Source organism: Sander vitreus, chromosome 12 (assembly GCF_031162955.1).
Source record: "Sander vitreus isolate 19-12246 chromosome 12, sanVit1, whole genome shotgun sequence".
NCBI classification, from domain to species: domain Eukaryota; kingdom Metazoa; phylum Chordata; class Actinopteri; order Perciformes; family Percidae; genus Sander; species Sander vitreus.
Genome location: NC_135866.1, coordinates 672199 through 697427, shown reverse-complemented (window position 1 = coordinate 697427; position 25229 = coordinate 672199). Strand labels below are relative to the sequence as shown.

Here is a 25229-nt window from a genome sequence, read left to right as displayed (position 1 = left end):
ACAGATGAATCCGGTCATGACCATGCAGTGTATGCTTTAAATAAGAAGATAAATAAGAATGTATGTATCTTATGTAGTTTATGAAATTGTCTTACATTGGTTTTGTAGCTTTGAAGCAAATGGTTAATACTCTTCATTATTTTAGGGGAAGTGAAAATGAAGGAAAAGAAGATAGGACAGGTTATTTCTAAACCTACAGCACATACTTGGATTATAGCGCAACAACTTTTAGCATGTCATAAAAAGGCATTTGGAACAATAAATTGTTCGCAGGCTACAACATAAGTTTGGAAGCGGTCACAATAAAACTAAAAACTACCAATCACCAATAATTATAATAATGTAGCAAGTAATGTCACTTATAGCAAAGTCAAAAACAACCCTCCTGTGAAAAAGAGTTGTTATTCAGTTGTCAAGCTCTACCCTACAGTAAATGAAATGTGCAAGTCATGGTCATTATAAAAGTTGCTTAGCAACACTGAAGTACAGTATGTGCAATAGTGTAGCCTATGTAAATGTGATGGGATATACGTTTGAAATAAATGTGGGGTAGCCTACTGTATGCACTTTTTCTAAAATAAAGTGGTTTATTATAATAGGTTTTCCACTGTTGTCGTACTTCTGGACCCCAGAGTGGAACATTTAGAAAAAAGCATCGTCTGGAAAAAAAGGTTCCAACTTAACTAACATTACTTGTGTAACTTACTTCAGTCTATGGTCTCAACATGATCTTACAGCGGCCTCTGCTGGAAGACAGGCTGGATTACAACTAAAGGGAATGAAAAGTTGGAACCCTTACAATTCATTAACGTTCATTTGAAGTTGCAAAAAAAGTTCAAGTGTGACAGAAAGTGGAGTTAAATATGTGTCACGAGATTGATGCCCTTCAAAATCTCCATCATGGTTTGGTAAGATTAGCGATGTTACGTATGAGTCAATCATATTTGCGCTTCATTCTAGCTCGACCAACCGGAAACAAGCTTGTTTGTAGGTGGAAGTTCAGTTTACGGGTGTTGAAAATTGCTCAGCGAGTACTTGTAGAGTTACATGACGATAGGATAGGTATTACTGAGCAGAAAGCGACTGTCAGATCTGCGATCTGCGCAGGTGTGAGGGTCATTTATGTGCGCAACTGACCCAATGTGTTAACTGTACTACACACGGCATGAGAGGACACCGTGCCGGGATGCGCAACCGAAATAATGTGGAATTATTGATCAAATGTAATTAAAATTGTCTTGTTTTTTTTTCAAAGCCGAACATACTATAGTAGACATACTTGAATAATTTTGCAAGTGACAAAGCCATGTTTAGGCAAACGAAGGCGGTGCTCCAGAAACTTCGATATCTAAGGTAAGTCAGCTAGCTAACGTTACAGCACTTTAGCGTGAACACCCTTGGCATACCGTTATTGCTAATCATTTAAAAAGTTTCTTTGTGTGCTGTCGACTTCAACATTCACTGACTGTAACAATGTGTGACTAGATATTGTGATATGAAAGGGTGCTTTGACTGTGGAAATATTACATTTTAACTAATGACACAGCTGATGCAAGCAGAGATTAAAATGTATCCCTTTGGAGTTATCTAGCTAGCGTTACTGTTCATAGTTTTATATTCACTGGTCCTTTAATAGAATAGCAGGTTCAGCCTAATGTAGGCTGTGGGCAGTAACCATTGTTTGGGGTAACGTTATCAGAGTAAGAAGAGAATTCCCCCCTAAATTCAGTTTCACACGAGCCTACATTGATGTTGCACCATATTGTGAACTGGTCATCCTATGGCCTGTAGAACGTTAGGAGTGTGTAGTAATGTAACGTTATTTGCATATGGTCTGGGTCCAGAATGCATGCACACTCTGGAAAGTCATTATATGCAATGAAAGAAAATACCCACACAAGGCTTGCTAATTTACAATTCCTCTTTTCTACTCTTGCAGTGGTTATTTTATCATCTTTAAAACCTAAGGTCAACATGGAAGTTGTGTGGCCGCAGTGTGTTTTGCACAGATATACATTTTGGAATAGAGGAAACTTCTAACTAAAGCTTTAGCATCATAATTAAGCTGTGGCTTGCTGCGGGGGTGTGTCAGCCAATACACAAGATACTCGATGCTATACAATATATAAAAGATACGAGATTGGCATTAGTTTGTGCAAAGATGGGGCAAATTATTCTTTGTACCTTTTTAACTATTTTCTTCTCCCAGTTTCAATGGACAGCAGCATACGTGGAAGCTAAAGAGCACTTCAGCAAAAGAGAGGGCCTGTCAGTACCAACCAGGACAGAAAATCCATGGCTTTACAGTCACAGAGGTAAACTTAAACTATTTTGGGGTTATAAAGTAATGTTTTATGAACACTGAGTGGAGGTCTAAATGCATGTATGGAACAATACTGTAAGTAAATCAGCCATTTTCTGGTTGAATTTTAAAAGGACATACTGTGAATTTAGTTTTGTTTTATGGCCTTCTTGGACCAAACATGGTTTGATTCAGTGGCTGAGATTAATGGAAGTGTCTGATGCTGTCAAACAAATGGTCATTAGAGCTGCTAATTCTGCCCCCCCCAAGGTTGTAGCGGTCCCTGACTTGTTTCTCACAGCAGTGAAGTTAACACATGATACAACTGGAGCTCAGCACCTCCATGCAGCCAGAGATGATGCCAATAACCTCTTCAGGTTGGTTGAAATTCATCACTTGTACCTATTTATATTCATGTTCGACAACAGATTTGAACTTTCTTTCTGCAGTCACACTGCATTGACTTTAAGATGTGTTTGTTTATACAGCAGCATCTTTTTTTTTCCTCCAGCGTAGTTAATAAATCAGATGCCTCTTATACTTGTTCCTGTATTTTCAGTGTCCAGTTCAGAACGACTCCCATGGACAGCACAGGGGTCCCACACATCCTGGAGCACACGGTGCTTTGTGGATCTGAGAAGTATCCCTGCAGAGACCCTTTCTTTAAGATGCTTAACAGGTCCCTGTCCACCTTCATGAACGCTTTCACAGGTACGGAAAAAATCATTTGGACCTAAATGTATCGACCTCGGAGTCTGCGAGCAAGAAGAAAACTAAATAGAAAATGAATCAGTGGCTAATGACTTTTACAGGTTTAATGCATGTACATGGAAATAATCTAGGAGTTTAGTTTACCAGAGCTTTTCACATTATTACAATGGACTTGCTCTGCTTGACTGTCCCAGCAGTAAAGATTAATAGTATTTACAGACTGGAATATATGGATGGAAGTATTTATATTATATATACGTAGTATATTTGGACATGTATCATAGGTAGTTTAAGTATTGAAAATGAGAGTGTTTACATGCACCAATACTTGATGGATTGAATAAAAAGCTGCTGTCATTATTTTACTCGTCAGCTTCAAAAAGAAAGTAAAAGGACTTTCACCTGATGGTTGGTTCATTTTTCATTGGCTGATGAGCTTTTTGCATGGGTTGTCTGTCTGTTTGTATGTTTGTTTGCTTCCTTTCCTGTGAGCAGCCAGTGACTACACCATGTATCCGTTCTCGACCCAGAATGGGAAGGATTTCCAGAATCTTCTGTCAGTCTATCTGGATGCAGTTTTCTTCCCTTGTTTGCGAGAGCAGGATTTCCGGTGAGTTTTTGACTATTGCTCCACAGTTATACATGTTACAGTGCTATACAGTGTTATAAACTGCTCACTTTTATTTTATAAAAAATGTGATGGCATTATAACAAAACAGTAGCCAAAGTTACACACAACACCTGGTTGTAAATATGTGTCTTAACAGTCAGTTCCTCACTGTATTGTCCAACAGTAGGCTAACACAGACCAAGCATTTGAAAATATCATTTGGCAGAGCTGTAATAGATGAAATCAGCATTACCCAGTTTGATTTAGTATGTCTGGATTTTCCAGGCAGGAGGGCTGGAGGCTGGAGAATGAAACCCCCACTGATATCAACTCCCCTCTGGTTTTCAAAGGAGTGGTGTTCAATGAAATGAAGGGGGCTTTTGTAAGTCAACACTTTCCCAGTCACTGTCATTAACATTTCATATGCATAACAATTGTTTGTTCTACACAGTGCTTTAGATTTTTTAACATTCAGGCAATTTAGGTGCTTTCATGGTATAAGCGCCCCAACAGTTTAAACATTAAATGCACACATGTGTTTGTCCTACTTATTATATTAATACACTGGTGTAATATAAAGTTAGAACACAGAAAAAAGTTAATCCAAAGAAAAAATATCTGCTTGGTGCAGTTGCACTTTTCTTGAACAAAATGTCCTGTAATCAAGAAGAAACAAAGCGAGGCTACACAAGGATAACAAGGTCAGATACAGATAGAGAGGGGGTTAGATTAAACCAACAAACTAGTATGTTTAGAAGAATAAAAACAGAAAGTTTAGAAATGAACGTTTGTGTGACAACACCCACTGCAACTTTATAATGTTTACATTATTTATCTTGGAATCAGTAATGCTTTCATATATTTTACATGTCGGTAGAATCTGAAATAATAATTTGCGTTTGTGTATTCTTGCAGTCGGACAATGAGAGTGTGTATGCCCAGCATCTCCAGAACAAGCTGTTTCCAGACCACACCTACTCTGTGGTGTCAGGAGGGGAACCTCTAGCCATCCCCGACCTCACCTGGGAGCAACTCAAACAGTTCCACGCCACACATTACCACCCCAGCAATGCTAGGTAGAGGGGGACACGCTTACACCGCCTAGAAAAGAACGGAAACATGTTTAGTTCTGTTTGTAATAACTCCCATAGCTTACTCATTCTGGTATTATTTGTTGTTAATAATTCCCTGCTGCAGCCTTACGCAGGCTAGCTGGTTGACATTCACATTGACTGACACTATGTCACAGCTTTATGCGTAAGTCTTCAATATGTTCTTCAGGTTCTTCACCTATGGAGATTTGCCTTTGGAGCAGCATCTGAAGCAGATTGAAGAGGAAGCTCTGTCCAGGTTTAAACGCATCAACCCAAACACAGAGGTCCCCTCCCAGCCACACTGGAGCAGCCCTGTAAGTTCATCATTCAGACATATTACTGTAACATACAGTAAGGGTGAAAAGGTATTCGAGACAACCAAAGTACTGTAACAATAGAATTTTCTAAACTCATGTATTTAATAATCACTTGCATGCATCGTTCCATTGTTTATTTGCATTGAATAGTCTGTGTGATGTCACTGTGAATCCCATTGGTTTCCCAGAGAGAAGAGCATGTCACCTGCAGCCCTGATGCTATGGCTCCAGATCCAGCCAGGCAGGACACGCTGTGTGTGAGCTACCTGCTGGGAGAGTAAGACCACATTATCTCCCTCTCTGTTTCCCTGCAGACGTTTGTACTTTAACTCATTTTAGCAGGATGGCATTTATGAGATTCTAAAGCTACAGATACTGCATCCTCTGTTTCTCCTGATCTTTTTGTTTGACCCTTGTTTCCAGCGGCTTGTATAGTCATGTTGAGAGTTTTTCAGTCTTCCTCAATACATCCTAAAACTCTTCTCTTTACACAGTGAAGTTTTGAGCCTGCTCAGTTATTCAGTGACATCTGATCCCTTATTCTGGTTTCTCTGTGCAGCATCACTGACACGTTTGAAGGATTCACTCTCAGCCTGCTGTCATCTCTAATGATCTCTGGACCAAACTCTCCCTTCTACAAGGCTCTCATTGAACCCAAGATAGGAACAGACTTCTCTTCTGTCGTAGGGTGTGTACATGCTTTGGGATAACAACAGCAAACCTGCATTATACTAAGTTTTGATCAGTTACAGTATCTGTGGGATGAAACCAATCATCTTAAGTATTTGACCACTTGTCTTTGACGCATTGCCATTTGGCCTCCATGACATTCTTGTATTCTTTGAGAGTGTGTTGAAATTTCCTGTTGTGCAGATATGATGGCAGCACCAAAGAGGCGTCGTTCAGCATCGGACTGCAGGGAATGGCTGAGGAGGACACCGAGAGGGTGAAACAAATCATCAGCCAGACCATCGATGACATTATAGAGTAAGTACCACAGTCATATTGGTGCTATGGTTTTTCTTTCATGGCTTAAATATCAAATTTGCACTGCTTTGTGTGAGGAGTGCAACTCATTGTTGATGACAGCATCATTTATTTGACAAATCTGCTCTTAAAGTTTTAACTTGTTTTAAAACGGCCATAAAATATTTGATAAAACAGACATGGTAAAAGCTCATCTGCTCATTATAAAAGCTTCATGTGTCGTGTCATCATCATCATCTGTTCACTGTCTATCATTTACATTTGCACTGGAATATTTAAAAGAACATAGTATGTTGGTGGGCTAATAGGAAGGAACATGAGAGTCCAACAGTATGTAAGATCAAACTGAATCACTTCTCCTTGTTCACAGGAAAGGCTTTGAGGAGGAAAGAATTGAGGCTCTCCTCCATAAGCTTGAGATCCAGATTAAACACCAGTCCACAAACTTCGGCCTGTCTCTGGCCTCGGTGAGTTCACTGCTGTTCATCTGTAACCTGTAACCTTCATTTTGTTTCCACAACCACAAGGACTCTACATGTATTTATAAACCTCCATGTGTGAGGTATCTTAGCAGTACTAAGGATGTTAGATTGTGTTCTTTGTGCCTGAAATCTTGCATTTCTATTTGTATTCCCGGTTTTTCTGTATAATTCTATACAAATCAAGAATGTTAACATGTCCATAGTTATTGTCCTGGGAGACTATCTTGTTACTGTAATTCAAGACTAATCATCTAAGAGGGGGCGGCTCTAGTTCAACAGTCAGTTAGACGTATTTAAAATGAATGATATATGGGCATTAATGGACAACTTGTCCACTTGTTTTATAAAGTATAAATCATGCTATGTAATTCATCTCTGAAACTGTCTTTGGTTTCCTCACTCCTGACATTTTGTCTGTCTCTAGTACATTGCATCGTTGTGGAACCATGACGGCGACCCGGTGGAGCTGCTGCAGATCAGTGACAGTGTTGCAAAGTTCAGGCAGGCCCTGAAGGAAAACCCTTGCTTCCTGCAGGAGAAAGTTCTACACTACTTTAAGGTGAATGACATGTGTTTATCTCTTGAGTATAGTGGCAAGTTGATTGCTGAAGAATAAAGGGGCAACATGCAGCAGTCTGGATTCATATCTTTTTGTTAAACCCATTGCAGGATTATGTATTTGGTGGTTGGGAGTTTGGAGAGAGCGTTGTATTGTATTTATCAGGCGGCATCCCAGCATCCTTTTCAGGAAAGGTCAAAGGTCAGCTTCCTCAGCCCTGGTGCTGGTCGGGTTTTTAGTCTCTTTCTCAAGTTCAGCACATTGGGCACAGATACTTGCTGTTACCAGCGGCCTTGCCTCAGGTCCTATAGTTGAATTTTCTAGGATTTAATTCTAATTTCTGTTTTTCTGTCAAACCCCCTCCACCCCCCCTCTCCACGGGCCCTGCAGGAGAACACACACAGACTGACTCTGTCCATGAGCCCAGATGAGGCGTACCTGGAGAAACAGGCCCAGGCTGAGGAGGAAAAGCTCCAGAGAAAGATCCAAGCTCTGTCTCACAGTGACCGAAAAGAGATCTATGAGAAAGGTACCAATAAAGTCACTGCTCAATGTCTCTTTTCCTTTGCTAGAAGGTCAGTTCACAAAGTCCTAATCAATTAACACCAATACTTTGTCGATGTTAAACACTCTTACTTTGACCCTATGAAATTACAGCAACAGTATTGGCTGCTTGGTAGGGCACTCTACACCAACATAGTAATTAAACTTATACCTTCTTTCCACCCAAATGTGCATGTATATACAGGTTTTAAACATATCTTATATCTCATGTCTTCTCTATGAAATAGTAAAGCAAAGCTAAATAAATTCAAATACACCAACCGATAATCACACTTACTGGCTAAAATCGATACCGTGCTGCCATGTGAATATACACAGAAAGGGCCCTATTTTAACGATCTAAGTGCACAGCGTGAAGCGCCTGGCGCAGGTGCATTTAAGGCCTGTATGTGTATCTTATGCATGTGTGTGTGCTGCTGTGCGTCCCTGTGTGTGTAACAACAATAGTGTGTGCGCGCTGTGCACGAGCCTAGGAGCATTTTACTAATGCTCTGTTAAAATAACAATGAAATGCTGCGTTATTGACTTTAGACCAGGTTTTTGTTGGTCAATGGTGCCATCACTTCCCGCTGCCTCAAGATAGCAATATGCCAAGAATGCACCTGAACACACCTCCCTGTTAGACCAGCACGCCCAGAATGCACCTGAACACACCTCCCTGTAAGACCAGCACGCCCAGAATGCACCTGAACACACCTCTATGTAAGACCAGCACGCCCAGAATGCACCTGAACACACCTCCCTGTAAGACCAGCATGCCCAGAATGCACCTGAACACACCTCCCTGTAAGACCAGCCATGGGCCACAGATGGGCGCAGGTGCATTTGTTATTTAAACAACGTGGGTGCTGGACGGGAAACTGACAACTGTGTCGGTCTTAAACTAGCAAAGACACTTGTGTCGGGCTTTGCGCTGCGCTGCGCCGTGTGAAGATAGGGCCCAACGTATTACACAAGGGAGTATGTCTAAACGTGTTGAGTCATTAGCCAGGTTCATGGTCATGGTCACAAAGGAGTTGGCCTTCAGAGAATTAGTTCTCAGGACCCAGACGTTTTTTTTCTGTCTATGATTAAGATGTCCATTAAAATGAATCTGATCAAACTGCTGTGACTTCTGATTCATGTGTCTGCTAAATATCACAGTGGTGTTTTTTTCTTTGAAAAGGTCTAGAGCTGCTGGCTACTCAGAGTAAAACCCAGGATGCCTCCTGTTTGCCTGCACTCAAAGTGTCTGACATTGAGCCCACGATACCCATCACTCCTGTTCAAATCAGCACTGCAGGTACAGTACAGAGTCCACCATGTTACAGTCCATATCAGAGTATTTTTGCCATCTTCACCCAAGTCAAGAGTGTTTGGTAAAACTCTCCAGGGCTTTCCTCTCCTAATCTCCACAGGCGGTGTACCAGTTCAGTACTGTGAGCAGCCCACCAATGGCTTGGTTTACTTCAGAGCCATGTGCAGTCTCAACACCCTGCCAGAGGACCTCAGGCTTTATGTCCCGCTCTTCTGCAGTGTCATTACTAAGTGAGTTGATCTGTCAGTCCAGAACAAGATCTGGAATACACAGATAAAGATGTTTAAAATGTGTCACTTTTTTTGTCGTATCTTTTTGTTTTGTGCATATAGTACATGTGCACTGACTGTATCTAGTTTTTAAGAAGCACAATGCTGAGATTAATCCAGTAAAACATGTTTCTTCTTTTATCATTTCTTTTAATAAATACATCAGGAATTTACTAATGTTCTGTACAGTCTGTGTACTGTAATTTAAATGTTAAATTTAGATTAAAACGGATAGGCTTTTTTTGTGTGTGTGTGTGTGTTTTTTTTTAGACTGTACATGCTTCCTAACCTGCAAAGCACATTTCAAAGACTGGGTGTGTTTCTGTTTGTGTAATTAGGATGGGCTGTGGAGCTCTGGACTACAGGCAACAGGCCCAGCAGATGGAGCTGAGGACAGGGGGCATGTCTGTCTCCACCCAGGTCACCCCTGACTCCACCCAGCTGGACATGTATGAGCAGGTCAGTGCCAGCTCAGTGTATCTGTGTCTGAAACAACGCACTAAAGCAAAGCAAGTGAAAAGGGTTAGTTTGATTTCCATCCCTAGTGCCTCTGTGTGATTACATATCTGTGTCCTGCTGCAACCCACACACATCCAAATCAGAAGTTAGTAAATGTGCAAATCTATCCATCAGTCCATTTGGCTCCCTGATTTCAGCCCAGTTCATGCTGGGATAAGGTCCAGCCTTTCAGGGCTCAACAGTGCGATTGTTTCATTCGCATTTGCGACTAAAAAAAAGATGTGTGCAAACTGTAAAATTTATTTAGGAGCACATGTGCGTTTGGGTATTTTCACCCTTGCCGTTTTTTTTGCAGATGCTGTGGCCAGTTAGTTCTCATGAACTTCGCTACATTTTTGTTTTAATTTGTTGTATTTTGTGTCTTTGTTACTGAAGCACTACGTGGGTGTCTCAGAGGAAATGTAACCACACTTGGGACCGCTTTATCGGCATTGCCCTGACTCACTTTGATTTGAAGAAGGTACAGAGGCGACCTGTACTATGCAGGGCTTAAAGTATTCCGCCACCGTGCCGGATCTCCGGCGTGCGGCCGTGAGGAAAAAAATAAATATGCGGTTCATGCGGTTTATTATTTTCGAGTCTATTGATTTCACCTACCAATCATATGAGAGGAACGCAGCTCTAATTAATGCAGGGCTGTACTCGGGCCTGGTGCCCAATTTCTGGCATATGACTATTTTAGAAAAATAAATAAATTAAAAAGTCCACATGGGATTTGTTTTGATGCGCTGGATTTAACCAATCATCCACCTACCACTGAAACAAGTTCTAGCCAATCAGATGCAAAGTAGGGCGGGTCTTTGCCGAAATGCGAGAGTGCTGTGCCGGTGTGGTCTCCGTGGTAACGCGGCTAAATCAAACTTGGAGCATGTAAATACAGGCAGCTTTAGTTGAGAAAGGAGTTAAAACAAATGGCGCTGGGCATGAATAGAGGACAAGAGGAGACGGGGGGGGGGAGACGGGAAGCTGTTTAGCACTCGGTGCCTCAAACTGAGGGAGCCGGGGGCTTCTGCAGCGCATGTTCAAGGAAGACACTGTATGACAGCAGCGGTCAGCGGACAGGGCTGCTAGTGACAAAGCTCCGGTCCGTGCACTCTGTCATACGAGCACGTTACCGGCAACGACAGCTACCGCTGCGACTGCGACTGTTCCTTCACTGACCCACCGTGTTTGTGATACAACCAATACGAGTGTGCACGTTCATAGCGGAACATGATTTGTCATTAACGATGGCCACTGTGTAAAAGCTGTCTGAAGCCCAAACTGCCTTGACAAAGCTGTCTGTTTGGAATCAGCATGGCAGGTATTTACGTCCCAGAGTTTAGACGTCAAGCTATATGAAAAGATAAACAATGCAACGTTTTTAATAAATGTAAATAAAGCAGCTAATAGCAACATGGGCAAAATCATGAATGTACTAATTCTCTTTTTTGATGATGACCTGGCCAAAGTAACAACACAACATCTAGAAAGTGTAGTTTTCACAATGATTCATTGTAGGATTATGATATTACTGCAATATGTAAATCCCCATTGACTCTTTATTTAACATATGGTTGGAAGAAGTAAAAAATGATCCAAAATTTGACTTTTATTATTGTGTAATGTAAGGACTTTAAATGTTTTGCCAGTCAAATTAACTTTAATGAGTGCATATTGAAATATTACACTGTAATCTGATTTAGTCCCAGTTTTCCCAGTTCTTATGTTTTTTTTTCTGCTACATAGAAAATGGAAAACTTTATAAGGTTTTATATTCATAGATGAAACTTTTTTCAAACTACAGCTAAACGGTAAACAAAAATGTTTCTGAAGATATTTTAGGAAAAAAATAGGCAATACAGTAACAGAACCTTGATTTGTATTTGATCAGCACCTACAAGTTAACAGTTTGATCTGAGTTGTTGGGCCTGGTGCGTTGTGCTGGACGGAGAATGCCAGTTACCTCCAGTAACTACGTTCAAGCATGACGCTCCTCTGTCAGTCATTGTTTTAAAATCATGGGAGAAAAACCGTTCCAACTAAAAATCTAACCAGAAATCTATTTGAATGGGAGTGGGCCAGACTTATCTGCCAGAGCAAATGAAACATGGGCTGGCAGATTCTTCTGGTTTCCAGGCTAAAAGCACAACCTCTCAAAACACCGAACACTGAAGATTGTCCCTCATTGGCTCTGTGCTCTCTTTTTCAGGGTGTCCTCTTGTCCTCTTCCTGCCTGGAGAGGAACCTTCCTCACATGTTTCAGCTGTGGAGAGACATATTCAACAGGTATGTCCCCCAACAAATTCATATCACCAGCAACCAGAGCTGATACTCACACAAGTTCACTCAGTTTCAACAGACAGAAAAGCAGTGTCTGATGTTGGTCTGTGACCTGTAGCTGGCCTTCTAGACAACAATCCACCATGTTGATACCAGTGAGCTGGATGCAGAGAAACTGTGGCCTTAACCTTAGCAGTGTTTTTTTTTCTAGCCCCCACTTTGATGATGAGGAGCGCCTGAGAGTGCTGGTGATGATGTCAGCGCAGGAGTTGGCCAATGGGATCTCCTACTCTGGTCACATGTACGCCATGACCCGTGCAGGCCGACACCTGACTCCAGCAGGAGACCTGCAGGAGACTTTCAATGGGATGGAACAGGTACTGAGTAATAATGATCCTTTCTCAAACTGAGATCATACTGACCTCGTGTGTTTCAGCAACAAGGAAATGCTCAAAGTAGGGCAACCTCACCACACGATACATATCGATAGTTACGTTATTGTAACTCCAGATTCTATGAGTATAGGCGTAGCCCTCTAAGCCACGCTATGGGTTTATCCCTTCGCGCATTCGTGAGGATTTTCTTTCCCGCCCTTGCGTACCGCTCGGGCTTCAACTACGTCCGTAAATACTGTATATAAACAGAGCGGACCCGTTGCTCTGCTCCCAACATAAGCTTTTTCTTCAGCTAATGTAACTGGAGCAGGCTACGCCTATACTCATAGAATCTGGAGTTACAATAACGTAACTATCGTTCTATTTCGTATAGGCTTCGCCCTCTAAGCCACGCTATGGGTTAGGGCGAAGCTGATGTAGTCAATGCCACCTGCGACCAGAGCCCATAAGTGGTGGCCTAGCTGGCTGTAATGCCCAAGCTGAGAGTGCAGGCATGCATGATTGGTGAGGTAATACATGATTGATAATTATGGGACGTCCAAGGTCCCCCCAGCCACCCAGAGTAGAGGGGGAGGGGGGGACCCTAGGCAGTACACATGCAGCTGCACATATCATGATTGTAGGCGTGCATGGTAGTGAGAGAGGATGCATGATAGTGACAAAATATATACATATGTACATTATATATATATATATATATATATATATATATATATATATATATATATATATAATATGGGACACCGCTCTCCACCCGGCAGCAGACAGAACACATACGACAGGGCATCATTCGTCGTTGAGTGAGGATAGGGCCGAGTGAGTCAGAGAGGGCTCGGACATATCCCGCAAATAGAAACGGATGAAAGGGCATGGGGATGCCCAAGAGGCCGTTGCGCAGATGTCGGCTACTGACATGCCTCTGAACAGAGCTGTTGATGCCGATAGTCCCCTTGTAGAATGTGCCCGGATGCCCTGGGGGGGCGCCGCCCCCTCCGTGTTATAGACCTGGGTGATAGCCTCGCACAGCCAGTGAGACAGACGCTGTTTTGACAGGGCCGCTCCTTGGGAGTGTTCCCTATAGTGAACAAACAGCTGCTGTGTCCGCCTTATGTCCGCCGTGCGTAAAACGTACTGTGATAACGCACGCACCGGGCACAATCGGTGGGAAACCTCCTCCACGTCATTGTCATGAGGCGGGGGGAAAAAACCCTGGAGGGAAAAGACCCTCGACCAAAAGGAGTTTGTTAAAATTTTCGGTGTGAAAGAAGGGTTAGGCTGTAGGGTGGCTGCGCTCCCGTCCCCTCTAATGGAGAGACAGGACGGCGAAACTGACAGCGCGCATAAGTCGCTCACTCACTTGGCTGACGTCAGAGCAAGGAGAAGCGCCGTTTTTAGAGACAGCAACCTGAGAGAGGCTTGTGCCAAGGGCTCGAAAGGAGGCTTCCCCAGAGCTCGAAGCACCAGGGCCAAATCCCATTGGGGTGTGAGAGAGCGCACGGCGGGTTTCTGTCGTCTGACCCCTTTCAAAAAACGCTTTACTAGGGGATGCGCAAAAGCCGTTCTCTCTCCATAGCCTTTGTGGCAGGATGAAATGGCTCCTGCGTAGGCTTTGACTGTGGACAGAGCCAAGTCTTTATCTACCAATGTTTGGAGATGAGTGAACACGAGAGGCAGGGGACATGATATAGGGTCTGTTTTCCTCGCCATGCCCAAGCGCTGGAAAGCGGAACAACGCACCGCGTAACACGCTGTTGTAGAGGGGGCTCTCGCGCTCTGAATAGTGCGCACCACGGCAGGAGGCAAGCCTAACCTCTGCAAGCGTTCCCGCTCAGCAGCCAGCCCCACAGTCGCTGGGTTATCACCGGGGGGTGGGATATCGCGCCGTCCAGCTGTGACAGGGCGTCCTCGCGCCACGGCAATTGCCAGGGGGGGGCCCGCCAGCAGCTGGACCAGCGTCGGGAACCAGGATGCGCTCGTGCGCTCCGGTGCCACCAGGATGACCGACAGATTCTCCTCCTGGATGCGTTCCAGGAGACGAGGGATCAGAGGGACCGGGGGGGGGGAAAAGCGTACAGGAGGGTTCTGGGCCAGGGATGGTGGGAGAAAGCGTCCACGCCGAGGGGTGGATTGTCCCTGTGTGCTCAAGGAAAACCACAGAGCGCACTGTGTGTTTTCTCGTGAGGCGAACAGATCCACCTCCGCTTCCCCGAACCTGCTCCACAGCTTCTGAACGATAGTGGGATTCAATTTCCACTCGTTGTGAGAGGGCCCTCCCCTCGACATTAGGTCTGCCGCCCGGTTTAGTATCCCGGGGATGTAAACAGCCTTGAGGGACAGCAGATGATTGTGCGCCCACAGCAGAAGGCTCCTGGCTATTTCCAATAGCCGGGCCGAACGTACGCCGCCCTGGCGATTTATGAACGCTGCTGCTGTAACATTGTCTGTTTGTACGACAACATGCCTCCCCGCTACCACTGGGGCGAAGTGCTTTAAAACCTTCAGCACCGTGGACAGCTCCAGGCAGTTTATGTGTGGGAGAGGGGGAGGCCATTCCCCTCCCACCACCTGTGATTTGCACATCCCTCCCCAGCCAGTGAGGGACGCATCCGTGTACACTGTCACGGATGACGTCACCTTGCCCAGGGGAACCCCAGCTGACAAGGTCCGGGCGTTCCCCCAATATGACAGGTCTGACTGCAGAGAAGGAGGGATGGTCAGCATTCGCCACTTGTGGCGTTAGGGCGACGCGCTGACGGAGGAACCACCTCTGGATTTTTCTGATGTGGAGAAGCCCCAGGGCTACTACCATGTAGCCCGCGGACATCATGCCCAGAAGGCGCATGACGTACAGCGCTGACACCTTTGCGCGTGGCGTGGTGCGTGACAGGAGAGAGATCAGCGCGTCTTGGCGTTGACAGCCTGGCCCTCATAACAATTGAGTTTAGCACTACGCCCAGATAAACTATCGATTGTGTGGGAACCAATGAGCTTTTCTGCCAGTTTATGGCGAAACCCAGTGTCTGCAGGTGATGTAGAACTGCCACAGTGTGCAGCGCCGCCGTTTCCCGAGAGGGAGCCAGGATGAGCAGATTGTCCAGATAAAACAGGACTCTGGTGCCTTTTTTCCGCAACGGCTGAAGTGCCGTCTCCATGCACTTGGAAAAAGTGCGGGGGGCCAGTGAGTAACCGAACGGTAGCCGGTTGTACTGGAAATGAACCCCTTGGAAAAAGAAGCGCAGGAATTTCCCGTGCCTGGGAATGATTTGGATGTGAAAGTATGCATCTTTCAGATCCACAGATGTAAACCATTCTTGGTGGCGCACACATTCCAACACATGTCTGATAGTCAGCATGTGGAATGGACACTCCATGACACACTGGTTGAACTGGGACAGGAGTGAGAAAGTAGCGGGAGTAAAATCTCTCGTTCTCCTCCCCCGGAGGAACGCGGGAAATTGCTCCTTTTGACAGCAATTCTCGTAGTTCTGACGTCATGGCGTCTGATTCTGCCTGGGATGACACAGTTGTCTCCAACACGCCCGCAAAGCGAGGCGGGGGGGAGGCGAACTGGAGTGTGTAGCCCCGCGATATCAGCTTTGACATGTGTGTCAGCCTGATCCATGCTGCGCTGTGCTCTGAGAGCGGGCGCGCGCATGTCTGTGTGTTGTTCACAGACATGGCTAGCAAGAAGCGCAGAGCCCGTCCCGCCGCTGGGCGAGACATGAGTAGATCGTGTCGCCCAGCCCATGGTAGGGCCCTGTCGAAAGGGTAGCGGGTCATCGTCGTCCTCATCCCGCTGGCATAGCCGGGGGGAGGAGGATAACTGAGCGGCGCTAATTGTAGCGAATGGGCGTTTGCTCCCGCTGTCTGTAGTGAGAGAGCGGTGGAGCTCCGCGAGTAGTGGTGACCTGGTGTGTGCTTGTGTGGGGAACATCTGTCATGACATCAGCGTAATGTTCAGTGGGAAAAAGGGCTGCTCGGTTGAAGGGAAACTGCTCTTTAGAAAGACTGAAGTGGCCCTTAAAAGGGCCGTTGTGTTTCCAGTTTTCAACCGTGGAGGGACAGACGTTCCCCGCGCCCGGTCATTGCCACCATCGTCGTTGCTTGCTGGGTGGCTCCGGGGGCGGGTTTGACCAGGTGGGAGCCGCCTTCATTGTCCTTCAGCCCCGTGAAACCTGCTGGTCAGGGGCCAGCTGCCGCTGTGGGGGGGGCAGGCTGAGGAGTGGAGGTCGAAGCCTGGGAGGGTGCAGCCGCAGCGGAGGCTGTAGGGCGTTTCCTCTTATGGCGGTTGGTGGACCGGTGGCGCTGGTGTTGGGGAGCGGCTTTCCAGGAGCCAAGCCGCCGTAGCCGCTCCACTTCCTCGGTCGCCTGGTGAAGGTGGGACATGCCCGTCTGCAAGCGAGGCCCAAATAGTCCATCGGGAGCTATGGGGCCATACAGAAGCTCATGTCTGACCTCCGTGGGTAGCTGAGACATGTGGAGCCAGATATTTCGCTGGGCCACAGTCTGCCACGCCTGGATCCTCGACAACGCCACCGTCGTCGCCGTGGTGAGGGTGAGGATGGTGGTCATGGCTTTGCCGATCTCCGTGGCCAGCTCCGGGGGAAGAGCCTCCGGGTTGGTGGCCATGGCGGAGACGGCGGAGGCTAGCAAAGCTATGTTGTTTTGCGCCGCCAAGCCCTGGGCCGCACATTGGTGAGACCGGTCAGTAACCTGGGCGCAAACCTGATCCTGGGGGGACGGGGGGGTCTGCTTCCGGTGGCCGAAAAAAGTAGCCTTCGGAAGCAGGATCGACGCCAGGCTCTGCTCCGGGGGGGGGACCGAAGGGAAGCCTGCCTCTGTGTCGCCATGAACCTGTGTGAACGGGGCATAGCGAGAGACTGGAGCCCTCAGTTTCCCGGGCTGAGAAGGGAGCCTCCTCCACGAATGGCCGAAGCTCCGTAAAGCGCGGCCAGAGTGGAGCCCGTTTGGACGGCGGTTAGACGTCACCGCTCAGGAGGCCGCGAGTGGGGGCTGGAAGCTCCGCCGGGAGCGCTATGCCTCTCTGGTCCGCCGCCTTTTTAATGATGTCTGGCAGGTCCAGAAAAAGCGACAAAATACGCGATACCAAATGTAGTGCAATATGCATTGATTTAAAATTATGACCCTGTCCTATACAGAATTCAGTACGGCAGCTGTTCTTTATTATCCTGTATAACAGCGATCGCACAACTTAAAATCCTCCAGTGCCCAATACATGCAAAAATATTATTCTACATTTCATTTCAAACTTAACATGCTTCAATAAATGTTTGTTTTGAATTGAGACATGCGCTGTGGATTGGCCTTGCCTGCCACCTATTGGCTTTATTGTGCACTGCATTATAGGTTTCTTTTTAATCAAACTGCCATCACAGCATTTGGTGCGATATTGATACGTGTACGTGACGATATATTGAGCACAGCCCTAGATCAAACTCTGTTATCTCATCTTTTAACTCCCTGTCTACATCAGGGGACTATTGCACAAAACCAGGATAAGGGATAAGGGGGTTTCTCTATAGACCCCCCCACAGCTCCTATGTTTACTCGTGTCTGACTCCTCTCTCGTCAGTCTGCTGTTTCCTCTATCTCTGTTCCTCCGACAATGCTTTCCTAGCTTTCTGCTTCTTTTTTGCCGGCTCAGCCTTGACAGTAGTTTGAAAAACTCCATCGCCACCTTGTTAGCCGGTTCCTGGATGGGGGCGTGTAGCGGCGTGAAGCAATTCGTGACGTGGTGAGACCTGATATCACGCCATACTTCCTGACGCTGAGGCCGGCAGCTCGCCGGCTGAAAGACGACATACTAAAGGAGATCAGACATATTGTGGATATTTAAAATGTCTTCCAGTTCCAGTGTTAAATATTCTTTAGAAATAAAAGTGTATTGATCTTTGAAAAGGTGTACCTGCATTATTATGCCATTGTCATTATATTAGATGAAAATAGTCTCAGAACGACAATATTATCGTTTATTGCAATCATTTCTGGGACAATTTATCGTCCAGCAAAATGTGTTACTGTGACAGGCCTAATCCTGACTCGACCTAGTCGCTCCTCCTCAGCCTGGATCGGCCGTCGTGAAACACACCAAGCCTCGCTTTATCAGTTATCCTGGATTTATAAATTCTGCTTCTGTGCAATACCCCCCAGAAGTGGGAATGTGTTGCGTTGTATGTGTTGACATCTGCTGCTTGTGATCACCTTGCACCTAATACCTGACCAGTTTAATAACATAACGTGACAGTGTCTGCAGAGGGTCTGCCAGAGTTGGAAGAACATTACAGCGTTCTGACAAACACAGCAGGCCTAGTTAGACCAGTTCAGTTGAGTCAGAATGTGATGATATGAGCATGTCATGTTGCTGTTTTAGAAAAATTCTGTTAAAATGTACACTTTTTAAGCAAATTGTAATACTAAAAAGTAACAAGTTGTTAAAGGTTTTATTTTCTATGAAGAAAGAGTTTTGTCTGATGTTCCACATACTGTTCCAGTTTGTTTCAACAGTTGGTGAAAGAGCTGTTTTCTGTTTTTATCTTATTTTGGTTATTTGAACATCAGGTGAAGTTTATGAAGAGGATAGCTGAGATGTCAGACCTCAACCAAGTCATTCGAACACTACCCAGGATCAAAAAACACCTTCTCAACCCTGACACCATGAGGTGGGTTCATATTACGCTACACCTGCTGCTATCATTGGTTAGCATCTGTTCAGTATAAGAAGCGCTGTATCGTGCGTCTGAGCTCAGTCTCATTTCAATGTTTTTTTGCTGTTCATGTTGTAATTGCTGCAATATATCATATATACATGATTTCAGGGAATATGTAGTTGTATATCATCTACTTGTCATACTTCTCTTACTTCAAATGAAAATGTCTGTTCATTTTCTAGGTGTGCAGTGAACACAACGCCACAGAAAGTCTCCGACACAGCAGCACAGCTGGAGAGTTTTCTGAAGGAAGTGGCCAATAACAGAAAGGAACGCAAACCTGTCAGAAGTAATATTATTGAGGTAAGGCATTAACAGCAGGCATGAATCGGGCAACTGAATCAATATTTGTCATATTGGGTTGTCCATCAAAACTAATATTTAGCTTTCTTTGATGTTTTTGTTTTCCTTGATTCCAGAGGCCACTAGACCCCCTGGCTGACTCGGGACTGAGTAGGAAACTCATCTCTGTAAGTTCATATCAGCATCGTCATCACATCCATTTGTTTGTCATCTATATATTGCTGCCTTGTTGAGTTTACTGTTTGTATAATAACCAAAAATAGAAGGAGTTTTTGGTGATGGAAGATAATTAAAGGAGTGTGGGAAAAAATGCCTTTCATAAAGGCAAAAAATAAGTCTTTGAAGTGAAGAGCCAAATGTTGTCTTTAAAAATAGAAGCAACAAGACTTTTGAGAAATGTTGTTCTGATTTGACTTTGATTAAGCAGCGTGTGTTTTCAGGAGCTGAATTTCCAGCCGTGTCAGATGAAGACCTTCTTCCAGCTGCCCTTCCCTGTCAACTTTGTCAGCGAGAGTATCCGGGCGGTGGCGTTCTCCCACGAGGACTACGCCAGGTACCTCCAGCAGTACACGCTCACACCAGCCGCTTCACACTCAGTGATTCAGACTGATGCCTTTATTTTCTCTCTGTCAGTTTGTGCGTCTTGGCGAGGATGATGACGGCCAAATTTCTTCATGGAGAGATTCGGGAGAAGGGGGGGGCCTACGGGGGCGGGGCCAGGATGGGAGGAGGTTGTTTCTCCTTCTACTCATACAGGTGGGCAGCCGCTCAGCACACTGCTCACAGTTTTGGACAGCGTTGCAATGCACATTGCACAAATATATAACCTATTGTTTAGAGGTTTTAATGCAATGACTACAGATTAATATTCTATATATATATCTACATTAGACACTCTGTATCATTTAGGGTTCTCTTCCTTTAGAAGAAAACTTTAAATCAATGGATAAAACGGTGGTCACTAGAATCTGACGGAGTGTGTTGATGTCACGTCTGTCTCATGTGTCTCTCAGGGACCCCAACTCGGTGCAGACCCTGTCTGCGTTTCGTAAAGGTGTGGACTGGGCCAAGTCGGGACAGTTCAGCCAGCAGGACATCGATGAAGCCAAGCTGTCAGTCTTCTCCGCTGTCGACTCACCTGTGGCCCCCTCAAGTAAAGGTGAGACTCCCCCTGTGTTGAATCAATCGAAAGAAGTTAACCTTAATTTACATCAAATTGTATTATGTCATTAAATCTTCTTATCTAATGATATTATTAAATGTTAGATTAAAAGTGTAGGTTTAAGAAACATTCCCTAATCTTCCACAGGGTCTTATATTGATTAGATACACTGTAGACGCAGGGCTTAAGGTATTCCGCCACCGTGCCGGATCTCTGGCGTGCGGCCGTGAGGAAACAAATAAATATGCGGGTTTATTATTTTCGAGTCTATTGATTTCACCTACCAATCATATGAGAGGAACGCAGCTCTAATTAATGCAGGGCTGTACTCGGGCCTGGTGCCCAATTTCTGGCATATGACTATTTTAGAAAAATAAATAAATTAAAAAGTCCACATGGGATTTGTTTTGATGTGCTGGATTTAACCAATCATCCACCTACCACTGAAACGAGTTCTAGCCAATCAGATGCAAAGTAGGGCGGGTCTTTGCCGAAATGCGAGAGTGCTGTGCCGGTGTGGTCTCCGTGGTAACGCGGCTAAATCAAACTTGGAGCATGTAGATACAGGCAGCTTTAGTTGAGAAAGGAGTTAAAACAAATGGCGCTGGGCATGAATAGAGGACAAGAGGAGACAGGGGGAGACGGGAAGCTGTTTAGCACTCGGTGCCTCAAACTGAGGGAGCCGGGGGCTTCTGCAGCGCATGTTCAAGGAAGACACTGTATGACAGCAGCGGTCAGCGGACAGGGCTGCTAGTGACAAAGCTCCGGTCCGTGCACTCTGTCATACGAGCACGTTACCGGCAACGACAGCTACCGCTGCGACTGCGACTGTTCCTTCACTGACCCACCGTGTTTGTGATACAACCAATACGAGTGTGCACGTTCATAGCGGAACATGATTTGTCATTAACGATGGCCACTGTGTAAAAGCTGTCTGAAGCCCAAACTGCCTTGACAAAGCTGTCTGTTTGGAATCAGCATGGCAGGTATTTACGTCCCAGAGTTTAGACGTCAAGCTATATGAAAAGATAAACAATGCAACGTTTTTAATAAATGTAAATAAAGCAGCTAATAGCAACATGGGCAAAATCATGAATGTACTAATTCTCTTTTTTGATGATGACCTGGCCAAAGTAACAACACAACATCTAGAAAGTGTAGTTTTCACAATGATTCATTGTAGGATTATGATATTACTGCAATATGTAAATCCCCATTGACTCTTTATTTAACATATGGTTGGAAGAAGTAAAAAATGATCCAAAATTTGACTTTTATTATTGTGTAATGTAAGAAGGACTTTACATGTTTTGCCAGTCAAATTAACTTTAATGAGTGCATATTGAAATATTACACTGTAATCTGATTTAGTCCCAGTTTTCCCAGTTCTTATGTTTTTTGTCATTGCAAATTGAATATCTTTGGTTTTTGGCTGTTGGTCTGTAATTGGGTGTTTGGGTTGTGCTGCTTTCAGGCCTGACACTAGTTTGTTCACCGTGTCTTTGTGCTGCAGGAATGGGTCGCTTCCTCAGTGGAGTCACCGATGAGATGTTGCAGAATCACAGAGAGAGACTCTTCGCTGTCTCTCACAAAAACCTGGTTGAAGTGGCCGAAAGGTAAAACAAACAAAATAGAGAGAAAATAAAGAACTACCAATTGTGCGTGTAACCGAGATAAGTATGGTGTTTTCCTGCAGATACCTGGGCGTTGGTCAGAGGACGTGTGGTGTTGCTATCCTGGGCCCAGAGAACCACACCATTAAAAAAGATCCCTCATGGATTGTAAAATAATCCCATCGGAAGGTATTTTATCATTGAAAACTTAAACTGGGCTTGTGATGTGCCACAGTGACCAGATGTACTGAAAACTGAAAGGAGATATTCTTGTTAACTGGTGGCAGAAAGTGCTCACTACCAAGAGGAGGAACGTGGATGAATAGTGTTGTAGTCGTAATCTGATTCTTCAGATTATTACTCTTCTATTTATATATTCTGTTATATGTACATATTAATGAAAATGTGATTCTTGCATTAAAGTATAATGGAAAAACTAAATCTGAGTCAGCTCTTTATTTTGTGATCATAAAAACCTTGTGATTTTTTGAATTGGGGGGTTTAGTTTTCTCTGCTGATTAATGGGGATTATTTGGTTCCTCTGGTGAATATTCATTTAAGTTTCAGACGATTCAGAACAGAATAATATCAGAAACGCCCTCTTCAATGTAAAAACATTGTTTTGAAGGAATGATGTATGTAGGATATTAAATCGCTGTCATATTAGATTTACTGCAGTTTAACATTTCTGTCACTTAGATTGTGAACTCTGATCTAAAGACACAGGAAATCACTCCTTTTGACTTCCTTCACTTGGATTTGTAGCCACACATTGATCCATTCTTTAGTATTGTTTATCGTTTATCAATACAATACTTAATAATTAATTAATTAATACAATCAGTAACATCTCTTTCCAGAAACAGTGTTCTAAAAAGACATGGTCAATTTTTAAAAGGAATAGGAACTTGGGAGCTGTGCAGATTCACTTTCTTACAGAGTAGAATAAGATTGATACCACCATGATGTCTGCATGGTAAATATATTTCATATCTCTGTCAGGCAACCAGCTGAGACTCCAGGAAGTAGCTGCATCTGGCCAAGAAATAGTCGGCCACAGAACCGCCCCAGTGTGTGGTTCTTACCCAGATAGAAGGTTACAGCTCCAGGCTAGCTGATTAGCTTTATGCTAAGCTAACCACCTGCTGCCGGTTTACTAGAGTCATGAGAGTGGTATCAATCTTCGTATCTAACTCTGCAGGAAAGCAACAGCCCATAATGTCAATTCTTTACTTTAAAAACACCACAAATAAAACCAAAACATTACTACATACCACTCGAGGTAAGAAAATCATTTTTTGAAATGTAGATGGATTCTGTCCCTTTTCTTCATCCAGAAGTCTCGTTGACAAACACAAATGTATAACTTTCCACACAATAAATGTTTTATTACTCTGTGGAAGGACACACATGACTGCCAGCACATCAAGTTAATGTTGCATACAAGTTTCATTCACATTCTCCACTTCAATGACAAACTATAGCAACAGCAGGACCCTACTCAAATACCACTATGGGATGCCACATACAAAGCCCAGGGTGGATACAAACAGCTAAGGCAACACCACAACACACACACACACACACACACACACACACACACACACACTTAGCAGGTGATAGGACACACACATGGCCAGCTCGGCTCACTAAACCTGTAGTTGACATTTCCATTTCACAATGAAGATAGTAGACAGTTTGTTAAAGGTGTGAACAGGTGTTAGATTGACAGCATGTGATCCTCCTGGCATATGTTATCTCTTTAGAAGCAGCTTTAGGGGATTACATTAATTATGGGGCTCAAAGTGCTGTTGAAAATAATACAAATGACAAAAAATAGACTTGAACTACATCACCCAGCTCAGCCTCGCTGTGTTCACACAACATGGGTGTTTGCTTAGCTAGGTAGTTTAAAAGGTCTTTAGATATAACATGTTATCAGGACTTTAACTTGAATACTATTACAGTGCATGATAAGGAGTGCTTATATATATATATATATATTTAATTCTATAATACCTTTTGATTGGGGATGTGGAATATACAATGTCAGCTCTGCTAGCTTGTTAAAACCACATAAAGAGCTCTATTCCAAACAACTTTTCCTAAATTTTACCAGCCATCTAAAAAATAGAAGATCCCTTCTGAAAAGTGCAATGGCTTTACCTTACAATATAACTTTTTAAATGACCAACTATCTTTTCCAATCTATCTTAATATATTTGCAGTGGATCAGTCATTCACTGTTGTGTGAAGCTGTGTTCTTGTTGCAGCAGTGCGATGGTTCAGATGGCTGCCGACGTGTTGGTCTCCTTGGGTCGGACCCGGGTCACGTGTTCCAGCTGGCCCGAGTCGGACACGTCGTAGCTAGTCTTGTACTTGGCCAGGATTTTCATCAGTGGGCGGAGCTTCAGCCACCACTGCTCTTTAGGGATCCTGTGGCTGAGGAGGATCAGAGCAACCTGTCACTCATGTAGACACAGGTACATTCTCACTGGCTAGGACATATTGTGACATTTGTTCTGACACGTTTCTATGACATACCATGGCTTTTTTCATGGCATTTTATCACATACTATACTATGACTTTTTTTGACATACATATGACTGTTTTTAATAGCTTTTTAATGTTTTCTGTAAAGCACTTTGAATTGCCTTGCTGCTGAAATGTTATATAAATAAAGTTGCCTTGCCTTACTATATTATTAGGCCTGCACGATTCGGGGAAAAATATGAATCACGATTTTTTAGCTTAGAATTGATATCACGATTCTCTGCTCTCTGATTTTTTTCTCATGAAGCGTAATGTTTATTGCACACATGAACCATGACAAAACAAAACTAATAGGCAGTACCAAACAGACTGTTTTGGCACCTAGAGCACATTGCTCATCACCACGAGCCTGGAAACACAGAGGCTTCAATGAAGACAGGAAATACAGTCCATACTGGCCATTTATGTAGGCTACCAGAAGTAGTGACGTATAACACAGTGGACTGAACATGGCCCTGATACAGGCTCTATCTCAGCTCCTTCAACATGTCGTTACATCAT

At 44.3% G+C, this 25229-nt stretch overlaps 2 protein-coding genes across 6 annotated transcripts in view; one reads left to right on the top strand and one right to left on the bottom strand.

Annotated features, from left to right (window-relative positions):
- Positions 1–1080: 1080 nt before the first annotated feature.
- pitrm1 (pitrilysin metallopeptidase 1) lies at positions 1081–22615 on the top strand. Its single transcript, XM_078264237.1, has 27 exons — positions 1081–1353; positions 2210–2315; positions 2573–2679; positions 2862–3013; positions 3509–3623; positions 3909–4005; positions 4539–4699; positions 4905–5031; positions 5223–5311; positions 5594–5722; positions 5908–6021; positions 6392–6488; positions 6928–7062; positions 7453–7591; positions 8792–8908; positions 9024–9153; positions 9531–9651; positions 11903–11979; positions 12185–12350; positions 18948–19048; positions 19279–19399; positions 19516–19566; positions 19840–19952; positions 20033–20155; positions 20413–20558; positions 22075–22177; positions 22258–22615. Exons 1-27 carry the CDS (start codon positions 1307–1309, stop codon positions 22349–22351), a joined length of 3078 nt encoding a protein of 1025 aa, XP_078120363.1. The 5' UTR covers positions 1081–1306; the 3' UTR covers positions 22352–22615.
- A 922-nt stretch (positions 22616–23537) lies between these two features.
- The window catches only part of LOC144526132 (ATP-dependent 6-phosphofructokinase, platelet type-like), a 36147-nt gene continuing 34455 nt past the window's right edge, over positions 23538–25229 (bottom strand). For all 5 annotated transcript variants that reach the window (XM_078263351.1, XM_078263347.1, XM_078263350.1 and 2 more), the window contains one exon: positions 23538–24616. In XM_078263351.1, the coding sequence (XP_078119477.1) occupies positions 24460–24616 (157 nt within the window). In that variant the 3' untranslated portion in view covers positions 23538–24459. The remainder of the gene's footprint in view (positions 24617–25229) is intronic.

Bases quoted from the DNA above. Each gene is read 5' to 3' on its own strand.
- pitrm1 (XM_078264237.1), top strand. From the start codon at position 1,307: ATGTTTAGGCAAACGAAGGCGGTGCTCCAGAAACTTCGATATCTAAG. The intron at 1,354-2,209 runs GTAAGTCAGCTA...TTCTTCTCCCAG, and splicing joins CAGAAACTTCGATATCTAAG to TTTCAATGGACAGCAGCATA. The intron at 6,022-6,391 runs GTAAGTACCACA...CCTTGTTCACAG, and splicing joins ACCATCGATGACATTATAGA to GAAAGGCTTTGAGGAGGAAA.